This window comes from Salvelinus alpinus, chromosome 3, assembly GCF_045679555.1.
Source record: "Salvelinus alpinus chromosome 3, SLU_Salpinus.1, whole genome shotgun sequence".
NCBI lineage: Eukaryota > Metazoa > Chordata > Actinopteri > Salmoniformes > Salmonidae > Salvelinus > Salvelinus alpinus.
In genome coordinates this window covers 102,526,387-102,552,950 of record NC_092088.1, presented here as the reverse complement: position 1 = coordinate 102,552,950, position 26,564 = coordinate 102,526,387, and the positions used below count along the sequence as shown (strand labels likewise).

Sequence of the window (26,564 nt, the reverse complement as noted above, 5' to 3'; positions counted from 1 at the left end):
GCTGAATCTGTCCATAGCCAAATAACTAACTAGCTGGTTGAATCTGTCCATAGCCAAATAATTAACTAGCTGGTTGAATCTGTCCATAGCCAAATAACTAACTAGCTAGCTGAATCTGTCCATAGCCAAATAACTAACTAGCTAGCTGAATCTGTCCATAGCCAAATAACTAACTAGCTGAATCTGTCCGTAGCCAAATAACTAACTAGCTAGCTGAATCTGTCCATAGCCAAATAACTAACTAGCTGAATCTGTCCGTAGCCAAATAAATAAATAACTAGCTGAATCTGTCCGTAGCCAAATAACTAACTAGCTAGCTGAATCTGTCCATAGCCAAATAACTAACTAGCTGAATCTGTCCATAGCCAAATAACTAGCTAGCTGAATCTGTCCATAGCCAAATAACTAGCTAGCTAGCTGAATCTGTCCACAGCCAAATAACTAACTAGCTAGCTGAATCTGTCCATAGCCAAATAACTAACTAGCTAGCTGAATCTGTCCATAGCCAAATAAATAACTAACTAGCTGAATCTGTCCATAGCCAAATAACTAACTAACTAGCTGAATCTGTCCATAGCCAAATAAATAACTAACTAGCTGGTTGAATCTGTCCATAGCCAAATAACTAACTAGCTGGCTGAATCTGTCCATAGCCAAATAACTAACTAGCTGGCTGAATCTGCCCATAGCCAAATAACTAACTAGCTAGCTGAATCTGTCCATAGCCAAATAACTAGCTAGCTAGCTGAATCTGCCCATAGCCAAATAGCTAACTAGCTGGCTGAATCTGTCCATAGCCAAATAACTAACTAGCTGGTTGAATCTGTCCATGGCCAAATAACTAACTAGCTAGCTGAATCTGCCCATAGCCAAATAACTAACTAGCTAGCTGAATCTGTCCATAGCCAAATAACTAGCTAGCTAGCTGAATCTGTCCATAGCCAAATAACTAACTAGCTGGTTGAATCTGTCCACAGCCAAATAACTAACTAGCTGAATCTGCCCATAGCCAAATAGCTAACTAGCTGGTTGAATCTGTCCATAGCCAAATAACTAACTAGCTAGCTGAATCTGCCCATAGCCAAATAGCTAACTAGCTAGCTGAATCTGCCAATAGCCAAATAGCTAACTAGCTGGTTGAATCTGTCCATAGCCAAATAACTAACTAGCTAGCTGAATCTGTCCATAGCCAAATAGCTAACTAGCTGGTTGAATCTGTCCATAGCCAAATAACTAACTAGCTAGCTGAATCTGCCCATAGCCAAATAGCTAACTAGCTGGTTGAATCTGTCCATAGCCAAATAACTAACTAGCTGGTTGAATCTGTCCATGGCCAAATAACTAACTAGCTAGCTGAATCTGTCCAAAGCCAAATAACTAACTAGCTAGCTGAATCTGTCCGTAGCCAAATAACTAACTAGCTAGCTAGCTGAATCTGTCCATAGCCAAATAACTAACTAGCTGAATCTGTCCATAGCCAAATAACTAACTAGCTGAATCTGTCCGTAGCCAAATAACTAACTAGCTAGCTGAATCTGTCCATAGCCAAATAACTAACTAGCTGAATCTGTCCATAGCCAAATAACTAACTAGCTGAATCTGTCCGTAGCCAAATAACTAACTAGCTGGCTGAATCTGTCCATAGCCAAATAACTAACTAGCTGAATCTGTCCGTAGCCAAATAACTAACTAGCTAACTGAATCTGTCCATAGCCAAATAACTAACTAACTAGCTGAATCTGTCCATAGCCAAATAACTAACTAACTAGCTGAATCTGTCCACAACCAAATAACTAACTAGCTGGTTGAATCTGTCCACAGCCAAATAACTAACTAGCTGAATCTGTCCGTAGCCAAATAACTAACTAGCTAGCTGAATCTGTCCGTAGCCAAATAACTAACTAGCTAACTGCATCTGTCCATAGCCAAATAACTAACTAGCTAACTGAATCTGTCCACAGCCAAATAACTAACTAGCTGGTTGAATCTGTCCATAGCCAAATAACTAACTAGCTAACTAACTAGCTGAATCTGTCCATAGCCAAATAACTAACTAGCTGGCTGAATCTGTCCACAGCCAAATAACTAACTAGCTGGTTGAATCTGTCCATAGCCAAATAACTAACTAGCTAACTAACTAGCTGAATCTGTCCATAGCCAAATAACTAACTAGCTGAATGTGTCCATAGCCAACTAACTAACTAGCTGAATCTGTCCATAGCCAAATAACTAACTAGCTGGCTGAATCTGTCCATAGCCAAATAACTAGCTAGCTAACTAACTAGCTGAATCTGTCCATAGCCAAATAACTAACTAGCTGGTTGAATCTGTCCATAGCCAAATAACTAACTAGCTGGTTGAATCTGTCCATAGCCAAATAACTAACTAGCTAGCTGAATCTGTCCATAGCCAAATAACTAACTAGCTAGCTGAATCTGTCCATAGCCAAATAACTAGCTAGCTAACTAACTAGCTGAATCTGTCCATAGCCAAATAACTAACTAGCTAGCTGAATCTGTCCATAGCCAAATAACTAGCTAGCTAACTAACTAGCTGAATCTGTCCATAGCCAAATAACTAACTAGCTGAATGTGTCCATAGCCAACTAACTAACTAGCTGAATCTGTCCATAGCCAAATAACTAACTAGCTGAATGTGTCCATAGCCAAATAGCTAGTTAGTTAACTAACTAAAATAAACAAAAGCTAGCTACCAGTTACCTCTAGTGCTGCCATGGCAACGCCGCAGGCCAGAGGGTTTCCTCCGTACGTAGAGCCGTGCTCTCCAGGCTTGATGGTCAGCATCACCTCATCATCACACAGCACCGCAGACACCTGGCAGGACAAGGTTTATATCAGAGACTGACATGACCCAGTCACAACAGTCCCATCATACAACAGTCCCCAGTCACAACAGTCCCCAGTCACAACAGTCCCCAGTCACAACAGTCCCCAGTCACAACAGTCCCCAGTCACAACATGCCCCAGTCACATCATGCCCCAGTCACAACATGCCCCAGTCACAACAGTCCCCAGTCCCATCAGTCACAACAGTCCCATCAGTCACAACATGCCCCAGTCACAACAGTCCCATCAGTCACAACAGTCCCCAGTCACAACAGTCCCCAGTCACAACAGTCCCCAGTCACAACAGTCCCCAGTCACAACCGTCACAACATGCCCCAGTCACAACATGCTGAAAAAGCAGTGAGTAAGTCACAAAAGGAAGTGAATTAAACAATGAATATTCATGTATTAATGCGACCCCACCCCGTACTAAATTATTAGACGGCATTTTCGTTCAGTAAATAAACGAGGAGTACAACATCGTAGAGAACGTAGGTGTTACGGGATTTTTGTGTTTAATGACTAAAATATGTGCACATTTGACTTAGAATTATAACTCATAAATGTTGAGTGTAATATGTTCCTTGTTAGAAAGAATGGAGTTATCTTCAGACAGGCTGGAATGCTGTGTTCCTTACAGGACATTCTGTCTCTACCCAGGGAGGAGAAAGACCTTGAGTTGGTTGCAGATTGTCTAACAGGTGGCAGACAGTAATGAGGCTGTGAACTGTATTGCCATTGTATTCTAGAGGAGGATGGACATTATAACCTATGACATCATCTTTATTATATAACCCGATGTAAATTGTACTATGATTCAGTACTCTCGAGAATAAACGCTATTGATTGATTGATTTTAAGACTGGTATCTGTCCATTTTATGCTAATAATTATCTTACAAATTCTTATTTATGGGCAGAGTGTTTTAATTGAATTGGTTAATAAACAGGAATCAAAATTCCTTTAACAGTAGTGTAACAGTGTTGTGTTACTCACAGGGTAGACTCCTCCAGACAGAGCCTTTCCCAGGATCACGATGTCAGGACGCACTTCCTCATGGTCCACAGCCAGCCGTCTGCCCGTACGGGCCAGTCCAGTCTGCACCTCATCGGCTATGAACAGCACCTAGACATTGGAACAGAGAGATATTAGTAGAGTCTATGTATGACTGGGTCTCTACACTACAGCCAGTCCAGTCTGCACCTCATCGGCTATAAACATGCACTTAAACACCATACAGTAGGAGATAATCACATTTAATTTATAAAGTCCTTTTTTAAAATCAATAGTTGCCACAAAAGTGATTCATAATAACCTGGTCTCTAGACCCAAAGCACAGAGAATCACAAGTGATTTATAATAACCTGGTCTCTAGACCCAAAGCACAGAGAATCACAAGTGATTTATAATAACCTGGTCTCTAGACCCAAAGCACAGAGAATCACAAGTGATTTATAATAACCTGGTCTCTAGACCCAAAGCACAGAGAATCACAAAAGTGATTTATAATAACCTGGTCTCTAGACCCAAAGCACAGAGAATCACAAGTGATTTATAATAACCTGGTCTCTAGACCCAAAGCACAGAGAATCACAAAAGTGATTTATAATAACCTGGTCTCTAGACCCAAAGCACAGAGAATCACAAAAGTGATTTATTATAACCTGGTCTCTAGACCCAAGCACAGAGAATCACAAAAGTGATTAATTATAACCTGGTCTCTAGACCCAAGCACATGGAAGCAGTTACAAGGAAAAAGCTACATCAGTATTTTATTGATTTTACAAAACAAAATAAACAGATTGAACAAATCAACCAAAAGTGGTGGGAGAAAAAGTGTCCGTTTCCAAAGACAAAAAAAGGATCAACCGTTGATTCTCACGGCTTTTACAGTACAATGTGCGTTTGTGTTTTTTAACGCCGACACGTCTCGTACTCACGTTGTTCTGAGTGCAGAGTCGTCTGACAGCGGTGAGGTATCCAGGATCAGGAACCACCACCCCAGCCTCTCCCTGGATGGGCTCCACCATGAAGGCTGCTACGTTAGGGTCCCGCAGAGCTTTCTGGAACAATCCATCAGCGATAACACATCACTAGTTAGTCAATTTAAAAATAAAGTGATCCGTGATCATATCTCATCAATGGATTTTACAGGGCTGGAGACACTCCCTTTGATGTGTCTACTGATACAATATGGAAGAAAAGCCCATTTCCCCAGATCAAGACTTCGTCTGGACTAAGCACGCTCAAACAGGACTAGGTCTGATCTGGCTCCAGGAAACTGGCCTGTAGAACAGTAACATTAAGGTCCAGTATTATAGAGGGACAGGAAACTGGCCTGTAGAGCAGTAACATTAAGGTCCAGTATTATAGAGGGACAGGAAACTGGTCTGTAGAGCAGTAACATTAAGGTCCAGTATTATAGAGGGACAGGAAACTGTAACATTAAGGTCCAGTATTATAGAGGGACAGGAAACTGTAACATTAAGGTCCAGTATTATAGAGGGACAGGAAACTGGCCTGTAGAGCAGTAACATTAAGGTCCAGTATTATAGAGGGACAGGAAACTGTAACATTAAGGTCCAGTATTATAGAGAGACAGGAAACTGGCCTGTAGAGCAGTAACATTAAGGTCCAGTATTATAGAGGGACAGGAAACTGGCCTGTAGAACAGTAACATTAAGGTCCAGTATTATAGAGGGACAGGAAACTGTAACATTAAGGTCCAGTATTATAGAGAGACAGGAAACTGGCCTGTAGAGCAGTAACATTAAGGTCCAGTATTATAGAGGGACAGGAAACTGTAACATTAAGGTCCAGTATTATAGAGAGACAGGAAACTGGCCTGTAGAGCAGTAACATTAAGGTCCAGTATTATAGAGGGACAGGAAACTGGCCTGTAGAGCAGTAACATTAAGGTCCAGTATTATAGAGGGACAGGAAACTGTAACATTAAGGTCCAGTATTATAGAGGGACAGGAAACTGGCCTGTAGAACAGTAACATTAAGGTCCAGTATTATAGAGGCTGTAGTCATGTCAGTCCGTACCTCCAGAGCAGGTAACATTAAGGCTCAGTATTATAGAGACTGTAGTCATGTCAGTCCGTACCTCCAGAGCAGGTAACATTAAGGCTCAGTATTATAGAGACTGTAGTCATGTCAGTCCGTACCTCCAGAGCAGGTAACATTAAGGCTCAGTATTATAGAGGCTGTAGTCATGTCAGTCCGTACCTCCAGAGCAGGTAACATTAAGGCTCAGTATTATAGAGACTGTAGTCATGTCAGTCCGTACCTCCAGAGCAGGTAACATTAAGGCTCAGTATTATAGAGACTGTAGTCATGTCAGTCCGTACCTCCAGAGCAGGTAACATTAAGGCTCAGTATTATAGAGACTGTAGTCATGTCAGTCCGTACCTCCAGAGCAGGTAACATTAAGGCTCAGTATTATAGAGACTGTAGTCATGTCAGTCCGTACCTCCAGAGCAGGTAACATTAAGGCTCAGTATTATAGAGACTGTAGTCATGTCAGTCCGTACCTCCAGAGCAGGTAACATTAAGGCTCAGTATTATAGAGACTGTAGTCATGTCAGTCCGTACCTCCAGAGCAGGTAACATTAAGGCTCAGTATTATAGAGACTGTAGTCATGTCAGTCCGTACCTCCAGAGCAGGTAACATTAAGGCTCAGTATTATAGAGACTGTAGTCATGTCAGTCCGTACCTCCAGAGCAGGTAACATTAAGGCTCAGTATTATAGAGACTGTAGTCATGTCAGTCCGTACCTCCAGAGCAGGTAACATTAAGGCTCAGTATTATAGAGACTGTAGTCATGTCAGTCCGTACCTCCAGAGCAGGTAACATTAAGGCTCAGTATTATAGAGACTGTAGTCATGTCAGTCCGTACCTCCAGAGCAGGTAACATTAAGGCTCAGTATTATAGAGGCTGTAGTCATGTCAGTCCGTACCTCCAGAGCAGGTAACATTAAGGCTCAGTATTATAGAGACTGTAGTCATGTCAGTCCGTACCTCCAGAGCAGGTAACATTAAGGCTCAGTATTATAGAGACTGTAGTCATGTCAGTCCGTACCTCCAGAGCAGGTAACATTAAGGCTCAGTATTATAGAGACTGTAGTCATGTCAGTCCGTACCTCCAGAGCAGGTAACATTAAGGCTCAGTATTATAGAGACTGTAGTCATGTCAGTCCGTACCTCCAGAGCAGGTAACATTAAGGCTCAGTATTATAGAGACTGTAGTCATGTCAGTCCGTACCTCCAGAGCAGCTAACATTAAGGCTCAGTATTATAGAGACTGTAGTCATGTCAGTCCGTACCTCCAGAGCAGGTAACATTAAGGCTCAGTATTATAGAGACTGTAGTCATGTCAGTCCGTACCTCCAGAGCAGGTAACATTAAGGCTCAGTATTATAGAGACTGTAGTCATGTCAGTCCGTACCTCCAGAGCAGGTAACATTAAGGCTCAGTATTATAGAGACTGTAGTCATGTCAGTCCGTACCTCCAGAGCAGGTAACATTAAGGCTCAGTATTATAGAGACTGTAGTCATGTCAGTCCGTACCTCCAGAGCAGCTAACATTAAGGCTCAGTATTATAGAGACTGTAGTCATGTCAGTCCGTACCTCCAGAGCAGGTAACATTAAGGCTCAGTATTATAGAGACTGTAGTCATGTCAGTCCGTACCTCCAGAGCAGCTAACATTAAGGCTCAGTATTATAGAGACTGTAGTCATGTCAGTCCGTACCTCCAGAGCAGGTAACATTAAGGCTCAGTATTATAGAGACTGTAGTCATGTCAGTCCGTACCTCCAGAGCAGGTAACATTAAGGCTCAGTATTATAGAGACTGTAGTCATGTCAGTCCGTACCTCCAGAGCAGGTAACATTAAGGCTCAGTATTATAGAGACTGTAGTCATGTCAGTCCGTACCTCCAGAGCAGGTAACATTAAGGCTCAGTATTATAGAGGCTGTAGTCATGTCAGTCCGTACCTCCAGAGCAGGTAACATTAAGGCTCAGTATTATAGAGACTGTAGTCATGTCAGTCCGTACCTCCAGAGCAGGTAACATTAAGGCTCAGTATTATAGAGACTGTAGTCATGTCAGTCCGTACCTCCAGAGCAGCTAACATTAAGGCTCAGTATTATAGAGACTGTAGTCATGTCAGTCCGTACCTCCAGAGCAGGTAACATTAAGGCTCAGTATTATAGAGACTGTAGTCATGTCAGTCCGTACCTCCAGAGCAGGTAACATTAAGGCTCAGTATTATAGAGACTGTAGTCATGTCAGTCCGTACCTCCAGAGCAGGTAACATTAAGGCTCAGTATTATAGAGACTGTAGTCATGTCAGTCCGTACCTCCAGAGCAGGTAACATTAAGGCTCAGTATTATAGAGACTGTAGTCATGTCAGTCCGTACCTCCAGAGCAGGTAACATTAAGGCTCAGTATTATAGAGGCTGTAGTCATGTCAGTCCGTACCTCCAGAGCAGGTAACATTAAGGCTCAGTATTATAGAGGCTGTAGTCATGTCAGTCCGTACCTCCAGAGCAGGTAACATTAAGGCTCAGTATTATAGAGACTGTAGTCATGTCAGCCCGTACCTCCAGAGCAGGTACCATTAAGGCTCAGTATTATAGAGGCTGTAGTCATGTCAGTCCGTACCTCCAGAGCAGGTACAATTAAGGCTCAGTATTATAGAGACTGTAGTCATGTCAGCCCGTACCTCCAGAGCAGGTAACATTAAGGCTCAGTATTATAGAGACTGTAGTCATGTCAGCCCGTACCTCCAGAGCAGGTAACATTAAGGCTCAGTATTATAGAGACTGTAGTCATGTCAGTCCGTACCTCCAGAGCAGGTAACATTAAGGCTCAGTATTATAGAGACTGTAGTCATGTCAGTCCGTACCTCCAGAGCAGGTAACATTAAGGCTCAGTATTATAGAGACTGTAGTCATGTCAGTCCGTACCTCCAGAGCAGGTAACATTAAGGCTCAGTATTATAGAGACTGTAGTCATGTCAGCCCGTACCTCCAGAGCAGGTAACATTAAGGCTCAGTATTATAGAGACTGTAGTCATGTCAGCCCGTACCTCCAGAGCAGGTAACATTAAGGCTCAGTATTATAGAGACTGTAGTCATGTCAGTCCGTACCTCCAGAGCAGGTAACATTAAGGCTCAGTATTATAGAGGCTGTAGTCATGTCAGTCCGTACCTCCAGAGCAGGTAACATTAAGGCTCAGTATTATAGAGACTGTAGTCATGTCAGTCCGTACCTCCAGAGCAGGTAACATTAAGGCTCAGTATTATAGAGACTGTAGTCATGTCAGTCCGTACCTCCAGAGCAGGTAACATTAAGGCTCAGTATTATAGAGACTGTAGTCATGTCAGTCCGTACCTCCAGAGCAGGTAACATTAAGGCTCAGTATTATAGAGACTGTAGTCATGTCAGTCCGTACCTCCAGAGCAGGTAACATTAAGGCTCAGTATTATAGAGACTGTAGTCATGTCAGTCCGTACCTCCAGAGCAGGTAACATTAAGGCTCAGTATTATAGAGACTGTAGTCATGTCAGTCCGTACCTCCAGAGCAGGTAACATTAAGGCTCAGTATTATAGAGGCTGTAGTCATGTCAGTCCGTACCTCCAGAGCAGGTAACATTAAGGCTCAGTATTATAGAGACTGTAGTCATGTCAGTCCGTACCTCCAGAGCAGGTAACATTAAGGCTCAGTATTATAGAGACTGTAGTCATGTCAGTCCGTACCTCCAGAGCAGGTAACATTAAGGCTCAGTATTATAGAGGCTGTAGTCATGTCAGTCCGTACCTCCAGAGCAGGTAACATTAAGGCTCAGTATTATAGAGACTGTAGTCATGTCAGTCCGTACCTCCAGAGCAGGTAACATTAAGGCTCAGTATTATAGAGACTGTAGTCATGTCAGTCCGTACCTCCAGAGCAGGTAACATTAAGGCTCAGTATTATAGAGACTGTAGTCATGTCAGTCCGTACCTCCAGAGCAGGTAACATTAAGGCTCAGTATTATAGAGACTGTAGTCATGTCAGTCCGTACCTCCAGAGCAGGTAACATTAAGGCTCAGTATTATAGAGGCTGTAGTCATGTCAGTCCGTACCTCCAGAGCAGGTAACATTAAGGCTCAGTATTATAGAGGCTGTAGTCATGTCAGTCCGTACCTCCAGAGCAGGTAACATTAAGGCTCAGTATTATAGAGACTGTAGTCATGTCAGTCCGTACCTCCAGAGCAGGTAACATTAAGGCTCAGTATTATAGAGGCTGTAGTCATGTCAGTCCGTACCTCCAGAGCAGGTAACATTAAGGCTCAGTATTATAGAGACTGTAGTCATGTCAGTCCGTACCTCCAGAGCAGGTAACATTAAGGCTCAGTATTATAGAGACTGTAGTCATGTCAGTCCGTACCTCCAGAGCAGGTAACATTAAGGCTCAGTATTATAGAGACTGTAGTCATGTCAGTCCGTACCTCCAGAGCAGCTAACATTAAGGCTCAGTATTATAGAGACTGTAGTCATGTCAGTCCGTACCTCCAGAGCAGGTAACATTAAGGCTCAGTATTATAGAGACTGTAGTCATGTCAGTCCGTACCTCCAGAGCAGGTAACATTAAGGCTCAGTATTATAGAGACTGTAGTCATGTCAGTCCGTACCTCCAGAGCAGCTAACATTAAGGCTCAGTATTATAGAGACTGTAGTCATGTCAGTCCGTACCTCCAGAGCAGGTAACATTAAGGCTCAGTATTATAGAGACTGTAGTCATGTCAGTCCGTACCTCCAGAGCAGCTAACATTAAGGCTCAGTATTATAGAGACTGTAGTCATGTCAGTCCGTACCTCCAGAGCAGGTAACATTAAGGCTCAGTATTATAGAGACTGTAGTCATGTCAGTCCGTACCTCCAGAGCAGGTAACATTAAGGCTCAGTATTATAGAGGCTGTAGTCATGTCAGTCCGTACCTCCAGAGCAGGTAACATTAAGGCTCAGTATTATAGAGGCTGTAGTCATGTCAGCCCGTACCTCCAGAGCAGGTAACATTAAGGCTCAGTATTATAGAGACTGTAGTCATGTCAGTCCGTACCTCCAGAGCAGGTAACATTAAGGCTCAGTATTATAGAGGCTGTAGTCATGTCAGTCCGTACCTCCAGAGCAGGTAACATTAAGGCTCAGTATTATAGAGACTGTAGTCATGTCAGTCCGTACCTCCAGAGCAGGTAACATTAAGGCTCAGTATTATAGAGACTGTAGTCATGTCAGTCCGTACCTCCAGAGCAGGTAACATTAAGGCTCAGTATTATAGAGACTGTAGTCATGTCAGTCCGTACCTCCAGAGCAGGTAACATTAAGGCTCAGTATTATAGAGACTGTAGTCATGTCAGCCCGTACCTCCAGAGCAGGTAACATTAAGGCTCAGTATTATAGAGGCTGTAGTCATGTCAGTCCGTACCTCCAGAGCAGGTAACATTAAGGCTCAGTATTATAGAGACTGTAGTCATGTCAGTCCGTACCTCCAGAGCAGGTAACATTAAGGCTCAGTATTATAGAGACTGTAGTCATGTCAGTCCGTACCTCCAGAGCAGGTAACATTAAGGCTCAGTATTATAGAGACTGTAGTCATGTCAGTCCGTACCTCCAGAGCAGGTAACATTAAGGCTCAGTATTATAGAGACTGTAGTCATGTCAGTCCGTACCTCCAGAGCAGGTAACATTAAGGCTCAGTATTATAGAGACTGTAGTCATGTCAGCCCGTACCTCCAGAGCAGTGATGTCGTTGTAAGGGATGAGCCCAAAGCCGGGCATGAAGGGACCGAAGCCCTCGTAACTGCTAGGATCTGTAGAGCTAGAGATGGCTGCCATGGTTCGCCCCCAGAAGTTACCGTCTACAAGAGGAGAGGTCAGCCACATGACAATAGTATCCTTCTTCTATGGTGTTCATCACACAAGTCAGAGTTCCAATGCATTCTGCCACGTGAGGGAACTAAATGAACTAGAATACGATTTACAGGAATATGGAATTCAATAACATTGTAACAGAATATAGCTGCAAGCAGCCATGACGGGGTTCAAGCTCTATGGCACCACCGTAACAATGATTATACTGCACTATATAAAAGGTGTATTTCAGGAATGCACAGGCAAGACAGACAGGGACCAAACACCCCTGTATCTCAGGACATGATGGGAAACCCCCAAAAAAAGGTGCTGTATAATCGACTTACTTGCAAAGATGATTTTCGCCTGATTCTTGGGAACGCCTTTTACGGTGTAGCCCCACTTCCTGGCCAGCTTACAGGCCGTCTCTCCGCCCTCCACACCTGGTCCGCAAAACGGAAACAACATTAGTTAAACGTCACTATACTTAGAATTGACATGTTGTGGGGCCGCGGACGTCCACAGATAGATAGACATGGTCAGACATGGTCAGACAGCTTAGTGAACAGTCTTCTCCATCCTCCACACCTTGTCAAGGGGAGAGATGTTGTTCCCAGGATGCACTGGAAATCATGTTGTGTCACGGAACTGGTCCTGAACACCAGACGGTCACATATCAGGCCTCCTAACCTGTGTTCACGGGCAGTACATATCAGGCCTCCTAACCTGTGTTCACGGGCAGTACATATCAGGCATCCTAACCTGTGTTCACGGGCAGTACATATCAGGACTCCTAACCTGTCTTCACGGACAGTACATATCAGGCCTCCTAACCTGTCTTCACGGACAGTACATATCAGGCCTCCTAACCTGTGTTCATGGGAAGTACATATCAGACCTCCTAACCTGTGTTCATGGACAGTACATATCAGGCATCCTAACCTGTCTTCACGGACAGTACATATCAGGCCTCCTAAAATGTATTCAGGGGCAGTACATATCAGGCCTCCTAACCTGTGTTCACGGGCAGTACATATCAGGCATCCTAACCTGTCTTCACGGACAGTACATATCAGGCCTCCTAACCTGTGTTCACGGACAGTACATATCAGGCCTCCTAACCTGTGTTCATGGGAAGTACATATCAGGCCTCCTAACCAGTGTTCACGGGCAGTACATATCAGACCTCCTAACCTGTGTTCATGGAGAGTACATATCAGGCCTCCTAACCTGTGTTCAAAGGCAGTACATATCAGGCCTCCTAACCTGTGTTCATGGGAAGTACATATCAGGCCTCCTAACCTGTGTTCACGGGCAGGTCAAATCAGGCCTCCTAACCTGTGTTCACGGGCAGGTCAAATCAGGCCTCCTAACCTGTGTTCATGGGCAGTACATATCAGGCCTCCTAACTTGTGTTCACGGGCAGTACATATCAGGCCTCCTAACCTGTGTTCACGGGCAGTACATATCAGGCCTCCTAACCTGTGTTCACAGGCAGTACATATCAGGCCTCCTAACCTGTGTTCATGGACAGTACATATCAGGCCTCCTAACCTGTGTCCACGGGCAGTACATATCAGGCCTCCTAACCTGTGTTCATGGGCAGTACATATCAGGCCTCCTAACCTGTGTTCACAGACAGTACATATCAGGCCTCCTAACCTGTGTTCACGGGCAGTACATATCAGGCCTCCTAACCTGTGTTCATGGACAGTACATATCAGGCCTCCTAACCTGTGTTCATGGGCAGTACTTTGTCGTATCCAAACAGGGTGGTGATGTACTCCTCGTAGGCCCCCAGGATGTCGTTGTAGAAGGCCCTGGAGGTCAGGGTGAGCTTGGAGGCCTGGGCGTTCAGAGCAGCGATGATCTTGGGATGGCAGTGGCCCTGGTTCACTGCGCTGTAGGCGCTCAGGAAGTCGTAGTATCTGTTGCCCTCCACGTCCCACAAATACAGACCTGGGGAGAAGACGAGACAGAGCAGAGGGGGGGGTTGGGAACAGGTACTAGAACCAAGCCTTGTCCCAAACCAGAACGGCCCATAGGGCAGGAGCCTGAGGCAGCTTGATGTACAAGAGTCTACCGTTAACGTCTCCCGACGCAGAGTCTACCGTTAACGTCTCCCGACGCAGAGTCTACCGTTAACGTCTCCCGACGCAGAGTCTACCGTTAACGTCCCGACGCAGAGTCTACCTTTAACGTGCCGACGCAGAGTCTACCTTTAACGTCTCCCGACGCAGAGTCTACCTTTAACGTGCCGACGCAGTCTACCTTTAACGTGCCGACGCAGTCTACCGTTAACGTGCCGACGCAGAGTCTACCTTTAACGTCCCGACGCAGAGTCTACCTTTATGTCCCGACGCAGAGTATACCCTTAACGTCCCGACGCAGAGTCTACCGTTAACGTCTCCCGACGCAGAGTCTACCTTTAACGTCCCGACGCAGAGTCTACCGTTAACGTCTCCCGACGCAGAGTCTACCGTTAACGTCTCCCGACGCAGAGTCTACCGTTAACGTCCCGACGCAGAGTCTACCTTTAACGTGCCGACGCAGAGTCTACCTTTAACGTCTCCCGACGCAGAGTCTACCTTTAACGTCTCCCGACGCAGAGTCTACCTTTAACGTGCCGACGCAGAGTCTACCGTTAACGTGCCGACGCAGAGTCTACCTTTAACGTCCCGACGCAGAGTCTACCCTTAACGTCCCGACGCAGAGTCTACCGTTAACGTCTCCCGACGCAGAGTCTACCGTTAACGTCTCCCGACGCAGAGTCTACCGTTAACGTCCCGACGCAGAGTCTACCGTTAACGTCTCCCGACGCAGAGTCTACCGTTAACGTCTCCCGAAGCAGAGTCTACCGTTAACGTTCCGACGCAGAGTCTACCTTTAACGTGCCGACGCAGAGTCTACCTTTAACGTCTCCCGACGCAGAGTCTACCTTTAACGTGCCGACGCAGAGTCTACCGTTAACGTGCCGACGCAGAGTCTACCTTTAACGTCCCGACGCAGAGTCTACCTTTATGTCCCGACGCAGAGTATACCCTTAACGTCCCGACGCAGAGTCTACCCTTAACGTCCCGACGCAGAGTCTACCGTTAACGTCTCCCGACGCAGAGTCTACCGTTAACGTCTCCCGACGCAGAGTCTACCGTTAACGTCCCGACGCAGAGTCTACCTTTAACGTGCCGACGCAGAGTCTACCTTTAACGTCTCCCGACGCAGAGTCTACCTTTAACGTCTCCCGACGCAGAGTCTACCTTTAACGTCTCCCGACGCAGAGTCTACCTTTAACGTGCCGACGCAGAGTCTACCGTTAACGTGCCGACGCAGAGTCTACCTTTAACGTCCCGACGCAGAGTCTACCTTTATGTCCCGACGCAGAGTATACCCTTAACGTCCCGACGCAGAGTCTACCCTTAACGTCCCGACGCAGAGTCTACCTATAACGTCCCGACGCAGAGTCTACCTTTAACGTCTCCCGACGCAGAGTCTACCGTTAACGTCTCCCGACGCAGAGTCTACCTTTAACGTCCCGACGCAGAGTCTACCTTTAACGTCCCGACGCAGAGTCTACCTTTAACGTCCCGACGCAGAGTCTACCTTTAACGTCCCGACGCAGAGTCTACCTTTAACGTCCCGACGCAGAGTCTACCTTTAACGTCCCGATGCAGAGTCTACCGTTAACGGTCCCGACGCAGAGTCTACCTTTAACACAGGATCTCTGTGGGCTCACTCACCCTTTCCTTTCTCCAGTGCCACAGGTAGTGGATGGTAGTTGTGTGCTCCATACTTCTCCTCTCTGGCATACACCTCCTCAGCGGTGAGCGGGTGGTCCATCTTCTTGGAGGCAGCGGTAGAGGCAGGACGCGTCCCAGAGTGCACAGCTCTGGTCAGGACCGGGGCAGCGCTCCTCAGGCTGTGGCTCAGTTTGGAAATCATCTTCGTAATTGGACTAATGTTTTCTACAGTCTGCACAGAGAGAGAGACAGAGACAGAGAGAGAGAGAGAGACAGAGAGAGAAAGAAACAGAGAGATTAATTAAGTTTGGAAATCATCTTTGTAATTGGACTAATGTCTTCTACAGTCTGCACAGAGAGAGAGGTGTGTTCATTAGGCACCAAACAGAAGAAAATGGACTGAAACAGGGAGGTCTGCTACAGTTAACACAGGGAGGGTGTAACATAGACATAAAGCCGTAGACATAAAGCCGTAGATATAAAACCGTAGACATAAAACCGTAGACATAAAACCGTAGACATAAAGCCGTAGATATAAAACCGTAGATATAAAACCGTAGATATAAAGCCGAATATATAAAACCGTAGACATAAAGCCGTAGACATAAAGCCGTAGACATAAAGCCGTAGACATAAAGCCGTAGACATAAAACCGTAGATATAAAACCGTAGATATAAAGCCGAATATATAAAACCGTAGATATAAAACCGTAGACATAAAGCCGTAGATATAAAACCGTAGATATAAAACCGTAGATATAAAACCGTAGACATAAAGCCGTAGACATAAAGCCGTAGATATAAAACCGTAGACATAAAGCCGTAGACATAAAGCCGTAGACATAAAGCCGTAGACATAAAACCGTAGACATAAAGCCGTAGACATAAAACCGTAGACATAAAGCCGTAGATATAAAACCGTAGATATAAAACCGTAGATATAAAACCGTAGACATAAAGCCGTAGACATAAAACCGTAGACATAAAGCCGTAGACATAAAGCCGTAGATATAAAACCGTAGACATAAAACCGTAGATATAAAACCGAAGATATAAAACCGTAGACATAAAACCGTAGACATAAAGCCGTAGACATAAAGCCGTAGACATAAAGCCGTAGACATAAAGCCGTAGACATAAAGCCGTAGACATAAAGCCGTAGACATAAAACCGTAGATATAAAACCGTAGACATAAAGCCGTAGACATAAAACCGTAGACATAAAGCCGTAGACATAAAGCCGTAGACATAAAACCGTAGACATAAAACCGTAGATATAAAACCGAAGATATAAAACCGTAGACATAAAGCCGTAGACATAAAGCCGTAGATATAAAACCGTAGACATAAAGCCGTAGATATAAAGCCGTAGATATAAAACCGTAGATATAAAACCGTAGATATAAAACCGTAGACATAAAACCGTAGACATAAAGCCGTAGATATAAAACCGTAGACATAAAGCCGTAGACATAAAGCCGTAGACATAAAGCCGTAGACATAAAACCGTAGATACAAAACCGTAGATATAAAACCGTAGACATAAAACCGTAGATATAAAACCGTAGACATAAAGCCGAAGATATAAAACCGTAGACATAAAGCCGAAGATATAAAACCGTAGACATAAAGCCGTAGACATAAAACCGTAGATATAAAACCGAAGATATAAAACCGTAGATATAAAGCCGTAGATATAAAACCGTAGACATAAAACCGTAGACATAAAGCCGTAGACATAAAGCCGTAGATATAAAACCGTAGACATAAAGCCGTAGATATAAAACCGTAGACATAAAACCGTAGACATAAAGCCGTAGACATAAAGCCGTAGATATAAAACCGTAGCTATAAAGCCGTAGATATAAAACCGTAGATATAAAACCGTAGACATAAAACCGTAGACATAAAGCCGTAGATATAAAACCGTAGATATAAAACCGTAGATATAACGGTGAGACCCAACCCACTGCTGAAGGGGAGGCACCGTGAGACCCAACCCACTGCTGAAGGGGAGACACCGTGAGACCCAACCCACTGCTGAAGGGGAGTCACCGTGAGACCCAACCCACTGTGGAAGGGAAGACACCGTGAGACCCAACCCACTGCTGAAAGGAAGTCACCGTGAGACCCAACCCACTGCTGAAAGGAAGTCACCGTGAGCCCCAACCCACTGCTGAAAGGAAGACACCGTGAGACCCAACCCACTGCTGAAGGGGAGTCACCGTGAGACCCAACCCACTGCTGAAAGGAAGACACCGTGAGACCCAACCCACTGCTGAAGGGGAGGCACCAGGAGACCCAACCCACTGCTGAAGGGGAGGCACCAGGAGACCCAACCCACTGCTGAAAGGAAGACACCGTGAGACCCAACCCACTGCTGAAAGGGAGGCACCGTGAGACCCAACCCACTGCTGAAAGGGAGGCACAGTGAGACCCAACCCACTGCTGAAAGGCACCGTGAGACCCAACCCACTGCTGAAGGGGAGGCACCAGGAGACCCAACCCACTGCTGAAAGGAAGACACCGTGAGACCCAACCCACTGCTGAAAGGAAGACACCGTGAGACCCAACCCACTGCTGAAGGGAAGACACCGTGAGACCCAACCCACTGCTGAAGGGGAGACACCAGGAGACCCAACCCACTGCTGAAAGGAAGACACCGTGAGACCCAACCCACTGCTGAAGGGGAGTCACCGTGAGACCCAACCCACTGCTGAAAGGAAGACACCGTGAGACCCAACCCACTGCTGAAGGGGAGGCACCAGGAGACCCAACCCACTGCTGAAGGGGAGGCACCAGGAGACCCAACCCACTGCTGAAGGGAAGACACCGTGAGACCCAACCCACTGCTGAAAGGGAGGCACCGTGAGACCCAACCCACTGCTGAAAGGGAGGCACAGTGAGACCCAACCCACTGCTGAAAGGCACCGTGAGACCCAACCCACTGCTGAAGGGGAGGCACCAGGAGACCCAACCCACTGCTGAAAGGAAGACACCGTGAGACCCAACCCACTGCTGAAAGGAAGACACCGTGAGACCCAACCCACTGCTGAAGGGAAGACACCGTGAGACCCAACCCACTGCTGAAGGGGAGACACCAGGAGACCCAACCCACTGCTGAAAGGCACCGTGAGACCCAACCCACTGCTGAAAGGAAGTCACCGTGAGACCCAACCCACTGCTGAAAGGAAGACACCGTGAGACCCAACCCACTGCTGAAGGGGAGTCACCGTGAGACCCAACCCACTGCTGAAAGGAAGACACCGTGAGACCCAACCCACTGCTGAAGGGGAGACACCAGGAGACCCAACCCACTGCTGAAGGGGAGGCACCAGGAGACCCAACCCACTGCTGAAAGGAAGACACCGTGAGACCCAACCCACTGCTGAAAGGGAGGCACCGTGAGACCCAACCCACTGCTGAAAGGGAGGCACAGTGAGACCCAACCCACTGCTGAAAGGCACCGTGAGACCCAACCCACTGCTGAAGGGGAGGCACCAGGAGACCCAACCCACTGCTGAAAGGAAGACACCGTGAGACCCAACCCACTGCTGAAAGGAAGACACCGTGAGACCCAACCCACTGCTGAAGGGAAGACACCGTGAGACCCAACCCACTGCTGAAGGGGAGACACCTAGAGACCCAACCCACTGCTGAAAGGCACCGTGAGACCCAACCCACTGCTGAAAGGCACCGTGAGACCCTACCCACTGCTGAAGGGGAGACACCGGGAGACCCAACCCACTGCTGAAGGGGAGAAACCGTGAGACCCAACCCACTGCTGAAGGGGAGACACCGGGAGACCCAACCCACTGCTGAAAGGGAGGCACCGTGAGACTCAACCCACTGCTGAAGGGGAGACACCGTGAGACCCAACCCACTGCTGAAGGGGAGACACCGTGAGACCCAACCCACTGCTGAAGGGGAGACACCGTGAGACTCAACCCACTGCTGAAGGGGAGACACCGTGAGACCCAACCCACTGCTGAAAGGGAGGCACCGTGAGACCCAACCCACTGCTGAAGGGGAGACACCGTGAGACCCAACCCACTGCTGAAGGGGAGACACCGTGAGACCCAACCCACTGCTGAAGGGGAGGCACCGTGAGACCCAACCCACTGCTGAAGGGGAGACACCGTGAGACCCAACCCACTGCTGAAAGGAAGTCACCGTGAGGGTGGTTGGGTGGTTGGTACAACCTGTCCTCATCCAACCCTGGCCACAAAGGGTGGTGGATACTGCCTGTCCTCATCCAACCCTGGCCACAAAGGGTGGTGGGTACAGCCTGTCCTCATCCAACCCTGGCCACGAAGGGTGGTGGGTACAGCCTGTCCTCATCCAACCCTGGCCACAAAGGGTGATGGGTACAGCCTGTCCTCATTCAACCCTGGCCACGAAGGGTGGTGGGTACAGCCTGTCCTTAGCCAACCCTGGCCACAAAGGACGGTGGGTACATTCTGTGATAATGATATGCCAGCCTGGCATCAGCATGTGCTCCTCCACTCAGTGTTTATTCAGCAAGCAGGAAATGCTGAGTTGCACTTCTCTTTCAGACACAGCTGCACAATAGAAGACCTGACCTCTGCTGGACCTCTGGATGCCCTGGGTTCACATCAACTAACCCAATACTATTAATGAACTTGTAGTGTTCCTGACCTTTTCTCTCTGATTGGCAGCACTATTGCTATGGAAACAACGTAGGAGTCCCAGGAAGGTCTAGTGAAAGAATGCAGGCTAAACTGAGTTGGTATGTTGCAATAGAAGGAGAGATACTAAACTGCAGTTAAAAGAGAATAGGCAATCACATGGCTGGAGTCTGATTCATTGTTCTAGATGGGATGATCAAGTGACACTACACATTTAATGAGCCTGACCGACCCACTGGAAAGGCTTTACAGAGCTCTGTCAGTTAAACCTCTTTACAGGTGGCTCTTCATGATATTATCAAAACTTCCTAGCTGAGAAATAAGGACAAACTTTCACCTATCAAAAACACCAGTTAACATTTGACCAATTCTAAAGAGCTTGTTGTTCACTAGATAGTTTTTAACACTTCAGTTCACTTCCAGTTACAAAAACAAAACAAAAAACACATATTTCATAGAATGAACACAGGACAACTAAATCCTCGTGGATTGAACAGTACGGAGACAAGACACTCAACACCACTATGGAGTTATCAATGGCCAGATAGTAAACAAAGTGAGTCAGGTTCCTGACTTCATCAAGGTTAATGTCTGTCCCATGAGGCAATATTTGATTTTCCACTCTAGCCCCTTGTCCAAATTGGTCATGGAAGAAGGTGATAGGTTGTAGCGGCCCCGCCTCCCAAACACACCCCCTGTCCAAATTGGTCATGGGAAGAAGGTGATAGGTTGTGGTGGTACCGCCTCCCAAACACACCCCCTGTCCAAATTGGTCATGGAAGAAGGTGATAGGTTGTGGCGGTACCGCCTCCCAAACACACCCCCTGTCCAAATTGGTCATGGGAAGAAGGTGATAGGTTGTGGCGGTACCGCCTCCCAAACACACCCCCTGTACATCACAAGCCACAGCTAAATTAAGACCAGGCCCAACTCACAGGCCATGTGACCCACCACAAGACCCAGAGTTGACGGTCATATTCACTAGGCACCAAAACACACTGAAACAGGGAAGGACTCACTCACTACCTCAACTTGTCCAATAAGGGGGGGAAAAAATAGTTTTATTTTTCCATTGCAAAATGTTTTTGCTACAGTTAATAAATACGGCCAAGAGTTCACCTCCCTGTTTCCCTCAGGTCACGGTAGATGTGCAAGTAGAGATACTGGGGTGCAAAGGAGCAAGATAAATAAATACAGTATGGGGATGAGGTAGTTGGTTGGGCTGTTTACAGATGGGCTATGTACAGGTGCCTATTTACCCGGATCCGGAACCTATTTACCCGGATCCGGAACCTATTTACCCGGATCCGGAACCTATTGCGGCATAATTGTTTCACTGTAGACATTCCAACAAAAACAATCAGAGTTAAATCAAGTTGCCTACTCGTTATTTATCCTCCCCCCCCCCAGAAAAACCATCAGGTAAAAGCATAAGGATCCTGTGTAGTCATCCTATCCTGACACACTGATTCCAGACCTGCTCTCTTATTTGTACATAGAGGTTATGGTGAGGGCCGGTGGGGTAAGTAACTGATCTTGACACAGGTCTTGGTAACGGTGGTCAGCTATTGATTTACGTAGGGACATCTTCACATAGCCTAGGCTAGTCGTTGAAAATTAAGGATGAACATATACTTCCTTTACAAACGTGTTCTGTACTGTGGAGTTAATGTGAATAGGAGTTTCATACTATCACATTAGGCAGAAGGCCTATATATTCTCAAGTGTGTATTCTGCTCATATTAAATGTTATTTGTCACATACACGTGTTCAGCAGATGTTATTGCGGGTGTAGCGAAATGCTTGTGCTTCTAGTTCCAACAGTGCAGTAATATCTAACAAGTAATATCTAACAAATTACACAACAAATACCTAATACACACAAATCTAAATAAAAGGAATGGAATAAAGAATATATAAATATATAGACGAGCAATGTCAGAGCGACATAGACTAAGATACAGTAGATAGTACAGAATAGAGTTGAAGTCAGAAGTTTACATACACCTTAGCCAAATACATTTAAACTGTTTATCACAATTCCTGACATTTAATCCTAGTAACAATTTCCTGTCTTCGGTCAGTTAGGATCACCACTTTATTTTAAGAATGTGAAATGTCAGAATAATAGTAGAGAGAATGATTTATTTCAGCTTTTATTTCTTTCATCACATTCCCAGTGGGTCAGAAGATTACATACACTCAATTAGTATTTGGTAGCATTGCCTTTACATTGTTTAACTTGGGTCAAACGTTTCAGGCAGCCTTCCACAATAAGTTGGGTGACTTTTGGCCCATTCCTCCTGACAGAGCTGGTGTAACGGAGTCAGGTTTGTAGGCCTCCTTGCTCACACATGCTTTTTCAGTTCGGCCCACAAATTTTCTATAGGATTGAGGTTAGGGCTTTGTGATGGCCACTCCAATACTTTGACTTTGTTGTCCTTAGGCCATTTTGCCATAATTTTGGAAGTATGCTTGGGGTCATTGTCCATTTGGAAGACCCATTTGTGACCAAGCTTTAACTTCCTGACTGATGTCTGGAGATGTTGCTTCAATATTTCCACATAATTTTCCTTCCTCATGATGCCATCTATTTTGTGAAGTGCACCACCCCTCCTGCAGCAAAGCACCCTCACAACATGATGCTGCCACCCCGTGCTTCACGGTTGGGATGGTGTTCTTCGGCTTGCAAGCATCCCCCTTTTCCTCCAAACATAACTATGGTCATTATGGCCAAACAGTTGTTTTTAGTTTCATCAGACCAGAGGATATTGCTCCAAAAAGTACGTTCTTTGTCCCCATGTGCAGTTGCAAACCGTAGTCTGGCTTTTTTATGGCGGTTTTGGAGCAGTGGCTTCTTCCTTGCTGAGCGGCCTTTCAGGTTATGTCGATATAGGACTCGTTTTACTGTGGATATAGATACTTTCGTACCCGTTTCCTCCAGCATCTTCACAAGGTCCTTTGCTGTTGTTCTGGGATTGATTTGCACTTTTCGCACCAAAGCGCGTTCATCTCTAGGAGACAGAAGGTCTCCTTCCTGAGCAGTATGACGGCTGCGTGGTCCCATGGTGTTTATACTTGTTGTGTATTGTTTTTACAGATGAACGTGGTACCTTCAGGCGTTTGGAAATTGCTCCCAATGATGAACTAGACTTGTGAAGGCCTACAATTTTTTTTCCTGAGGTCTTGGCTGATTTATTTTGATTTTCACATGATGTCAAGCAAAGAGGCAGTGAGTTTGAAGGTAGGCCTTGAAATACATCCACAGGTACACCTCCAATTGACTCAAATTATGTAAATTAGCCTATCACAAGCTTCTAAAGCCATGACATCATATTCTGGAATTTTCCAAGCTGTTTAAAGGCACAGTCAACTTAGTGTATGTAAACTTCTGACCCACTGGAATTGTGATACAGTGAATTATAAGTGAAATAATATGTCTGTAAACAATTCTTGGGAAAATGACTTGTGTCATGCAAAGTAGATGTCCTAACCGACTTGCCAAAACTATAGTTTGTTAACAAGAAATTTGTGGAGTGGTTGAAAAACGAGTTTTAATGACTCAAACATAAGTGGATGTAAACGTCCGACTTCAACTGTACATATGAGATGAGTAATGTGAGATATGTAAACATTCTTAAAGTGACCTTATTAAAGTGACTAGTGTTCCATTTATTAAAGTGGCCAATGATTTCAAGTCTGTAGGTAGGCGGCAGCCTCTCTGTCTCCCTGTGCTAGTTATGTAACCTACATTGACTTATTTTAAACTATATTCCGATATTGGGATATTTGTTATACTGCTACATTGATGTCTTAAATAATATGAAATCCGGGTCTTGTAAGCACCACAGTTGAGTATGTATATGCATATGACCGGGTGTTCTGCGGTAACGTCTAAAAATGTTGCTGTACATTGATGCTTTAAAAATGTGCTATAAGAAGTTAGGACTTATGTAAACCCCACCTCTATGTTGGCATATATTGGCATATAGGCTATGCGTATGGCGGGTGTTCTGCAGTGACTTCTAAAATGTTATGGATTAATCAGCACCTTGGAGAGCGCTGACCATTTCACCACCATAGATAGTAAGCCACTTGGCTGTTTACTCTGCGCAGCTACGTTGTTTGTCACCTTTCTTTTCTTCACGCGTTCCGGTAACCGCACCTCAGAGCACCCCGCTCCAGCTCTCATTGGGTGTTCCGGCACCTCCCAACTCACAAATTAAACGTTGTCAACAACCATCTGTCGTTGAAATTAAAACAGGGCGAGCCTGTTGACACAGAGTGCTAATCCTAGCTAGTTGGCATGAAAACAAATCTAATTTAGCTAACTGCTCTCCTCACCAACCAACCCACTGCCGAGTTCATGGAAAATTACCTGAGCGGTAGCTTCGTCCTTCATTTTTCCATTTAAATGACCATTTATATTAACAATTTTGACTCCCGCCATCTGTAACAAATAGCCATCGGTAACATTAAAAGTTCATGTCTAAATTGTTAGCTAATATAAAATGGTAATTTAAAACGGCTAACGTTAGTTGCGCGTCGAAGCTACCTGAGCTGCTGTTGTTACGAGGTGGCTAGCTAACGTTACTGTTGCTAGCTATGGCATGCTAACTTGATAGCCAACTTCACCAGTTTGTGCGCTATCGACGAAATATGGTTTATTTTGGGTAGGAAAATATAGTTATAACTAACTAGTTACATTCGTTAGCTAAACCAGATTGTATTGCAAACGCCACTTTAGCTAGCTACTAGCTGTAACTACGTTACGTGATACAACGCCGGCTGGCAACCGTTACCTAACGTTACCCCGCCTGCTAGAGCCGTCTAACCGGAGAAACTCCTGCCACCAAGCTATCTAACTAATCACTCAAAATTAACTTGTACTTTCACTCGAATGACCTTTAAAATATTACCTCCTGTTGAAAATAACGTGGTTTTTTAATGTCCAGAAACAGGAAACCTCAAAGCCACTTGTCAGATCCCCGGCGGCCGTGTTCAGTCAGGAGCGAACGCTGTTGTGAACAAGTTGAGCGACGTCAACTGCTTCGGTTCACTGTCATGACCCGCCCCAGATGTTGTCTGTCTATAGAAAACTCATTTGGATTGAGTGGATATACAATTCAAAGAGATTACCCTTCTTTTTTTAAATATAATATCGCCGTTTGTCTTGGTGAAACTATTCCAAGTAGCAACGCCATTAGTAAAGGAAAGTGGTATATGTCTAGAATTGGTCCAAAATGCGCTAAATGGCATTGAGCAAAGCACGGATGACGCGCAACTTCAATGATGCAATATCAACAAATCATTGCGATGATTTTGGTCACATTTTTACGTGTTCATTTGTACATAAATACCTCCATGCCTAGTGCCTATTTGTTTCTTATTTTTGTTGTATTTAATAAGCATTTTTTAATAATGTTCTTTAGAAGAGCGAGTGTGATCTCTCTTTTTTTTTTTATTCATCATAATCAATAGGAAACATGTCAAGATGCGAAGTTCATGATTTGAATAGCTTAGTCTTCATTTTGCATGTTGAAAAAAAAGCATATTAAATGTATGTTTTGGTGATCTTTAAAGATCAATATGAATTATTTTTTTCACTCCTCAACTGGCTTCGCTGTTTAAAAGACAGAAATTGACCAATATCCAGCCCTACTTGTTGACACAGCCTGTGAAGCTGCAATAGTTACCTAACATAGTCTACGTGTGTTTGAACCGCAGCTGGGCCCTGGGACATTCAGCAAAACACAGTGGTATCAGGTTTAGTGGACGGTGACTAATCAGGGGGATCAATATAAATAGTTCCGGTAGAGAACAATCTTCACCTCGCTACTGTATATAGCCTGTCTTTTTACTGTTGTTTTATTTCTTTACCTACCTGTTGTTCAACCTAATACCTTTTTTGCACTATTGGTTAGAGCCTGTAGGTAAGCATTTCACTGTAAAGGTCTACACCTGTTGTATTCGGCGCACGTGACAAATAAACTTTGATTTGATTCCCCATAAAAAGTGTAGATGTCCCTTGAATCGATTGAATCATACATGTATGCTATTTAATAAAATGTGAAGTGAGTTTAAAAAAAAAACATGTGCATACAGTATGGTCTGATCAAATCAATCAAAATGTCTTTATTGATGAGTATAACTAAAAGGTCCGTTTTGATTGTGATTGAAAGGTGGCAGGATTAGGGGTGAAATACTGTGGCCTAAATACATACAGTCGTTAGTGAAAATCTAACACACACCCCTTGCACAGTCTTCCCATTCTGCTGCCTTAAAAATAAATCTAAAAATGGATTACATTAGATTTTGTTTTATGCAAGTCCCGGAAGTTTGCGTATCGCGTTCAGCCAATCAGGTTGCAGCAGTCTGCATGTATCGCCAGCTGCGTGCGTTCCCTTTGAACGGTCAAATGAAACGACTC

At 45.1% G+C, this 26,564-nt stretch overlaps 1 protein-coding gene across 2 annotated transcripts in view; it reads right to left on the bottom strand.

The window, feature by feature from the left end:
• LOC139571636 (ornithine aminotransferase, mitochondrial-like) overlaps positions 1-25,226 on the bottom strand; it is a 38,432-nt gene extending 13,206 nt beyond the window's left edge. Inside the window, exons 1-8 of one of the 2 annotated variants that reach the window (XM_071394690.1) lie at positions 25,054-25,226; positions 15,486-15,717; positions 13,483-13,707; positions 12,096-12,191; positions 11,629-11,756; positions 4,787-4,909; positions 3,843-3,971; positions 2,721-2,834 (exon numbers count right to left, since the gene is read on the bottom strand). In XM_071394690.1, coding sequence (XP_071250791.1) covers positions 2,721-2,834; positions 3,843-3,971; positions 4,787-4,909; positions 11,629-11,756; positions 12,096-12,191; positions 13,483-13,707; positions 15,486-15,687 — 1,017 coding nt within the window. In that variant the 5' untranslated portion in view covers positions 15,688-15,717; positions 25,054-25,226. Of the gene's footprint in view, positions 1-2,720; positions 2,835-3,842; positions 3,972-4,786; positions 4,910-11,628; positions 11,757-12,095; positions 12,192-13,122; positions 13,138-13,482; positions 13,708-15,485; positions 15,718-25,053 lie in introns of those variants that run through there. The other variant, XM_071394691.1, reaches the window with a different exon arrangement.
• Positions 25,227-26,564: the final 1,338 nt, after the last annotated feature.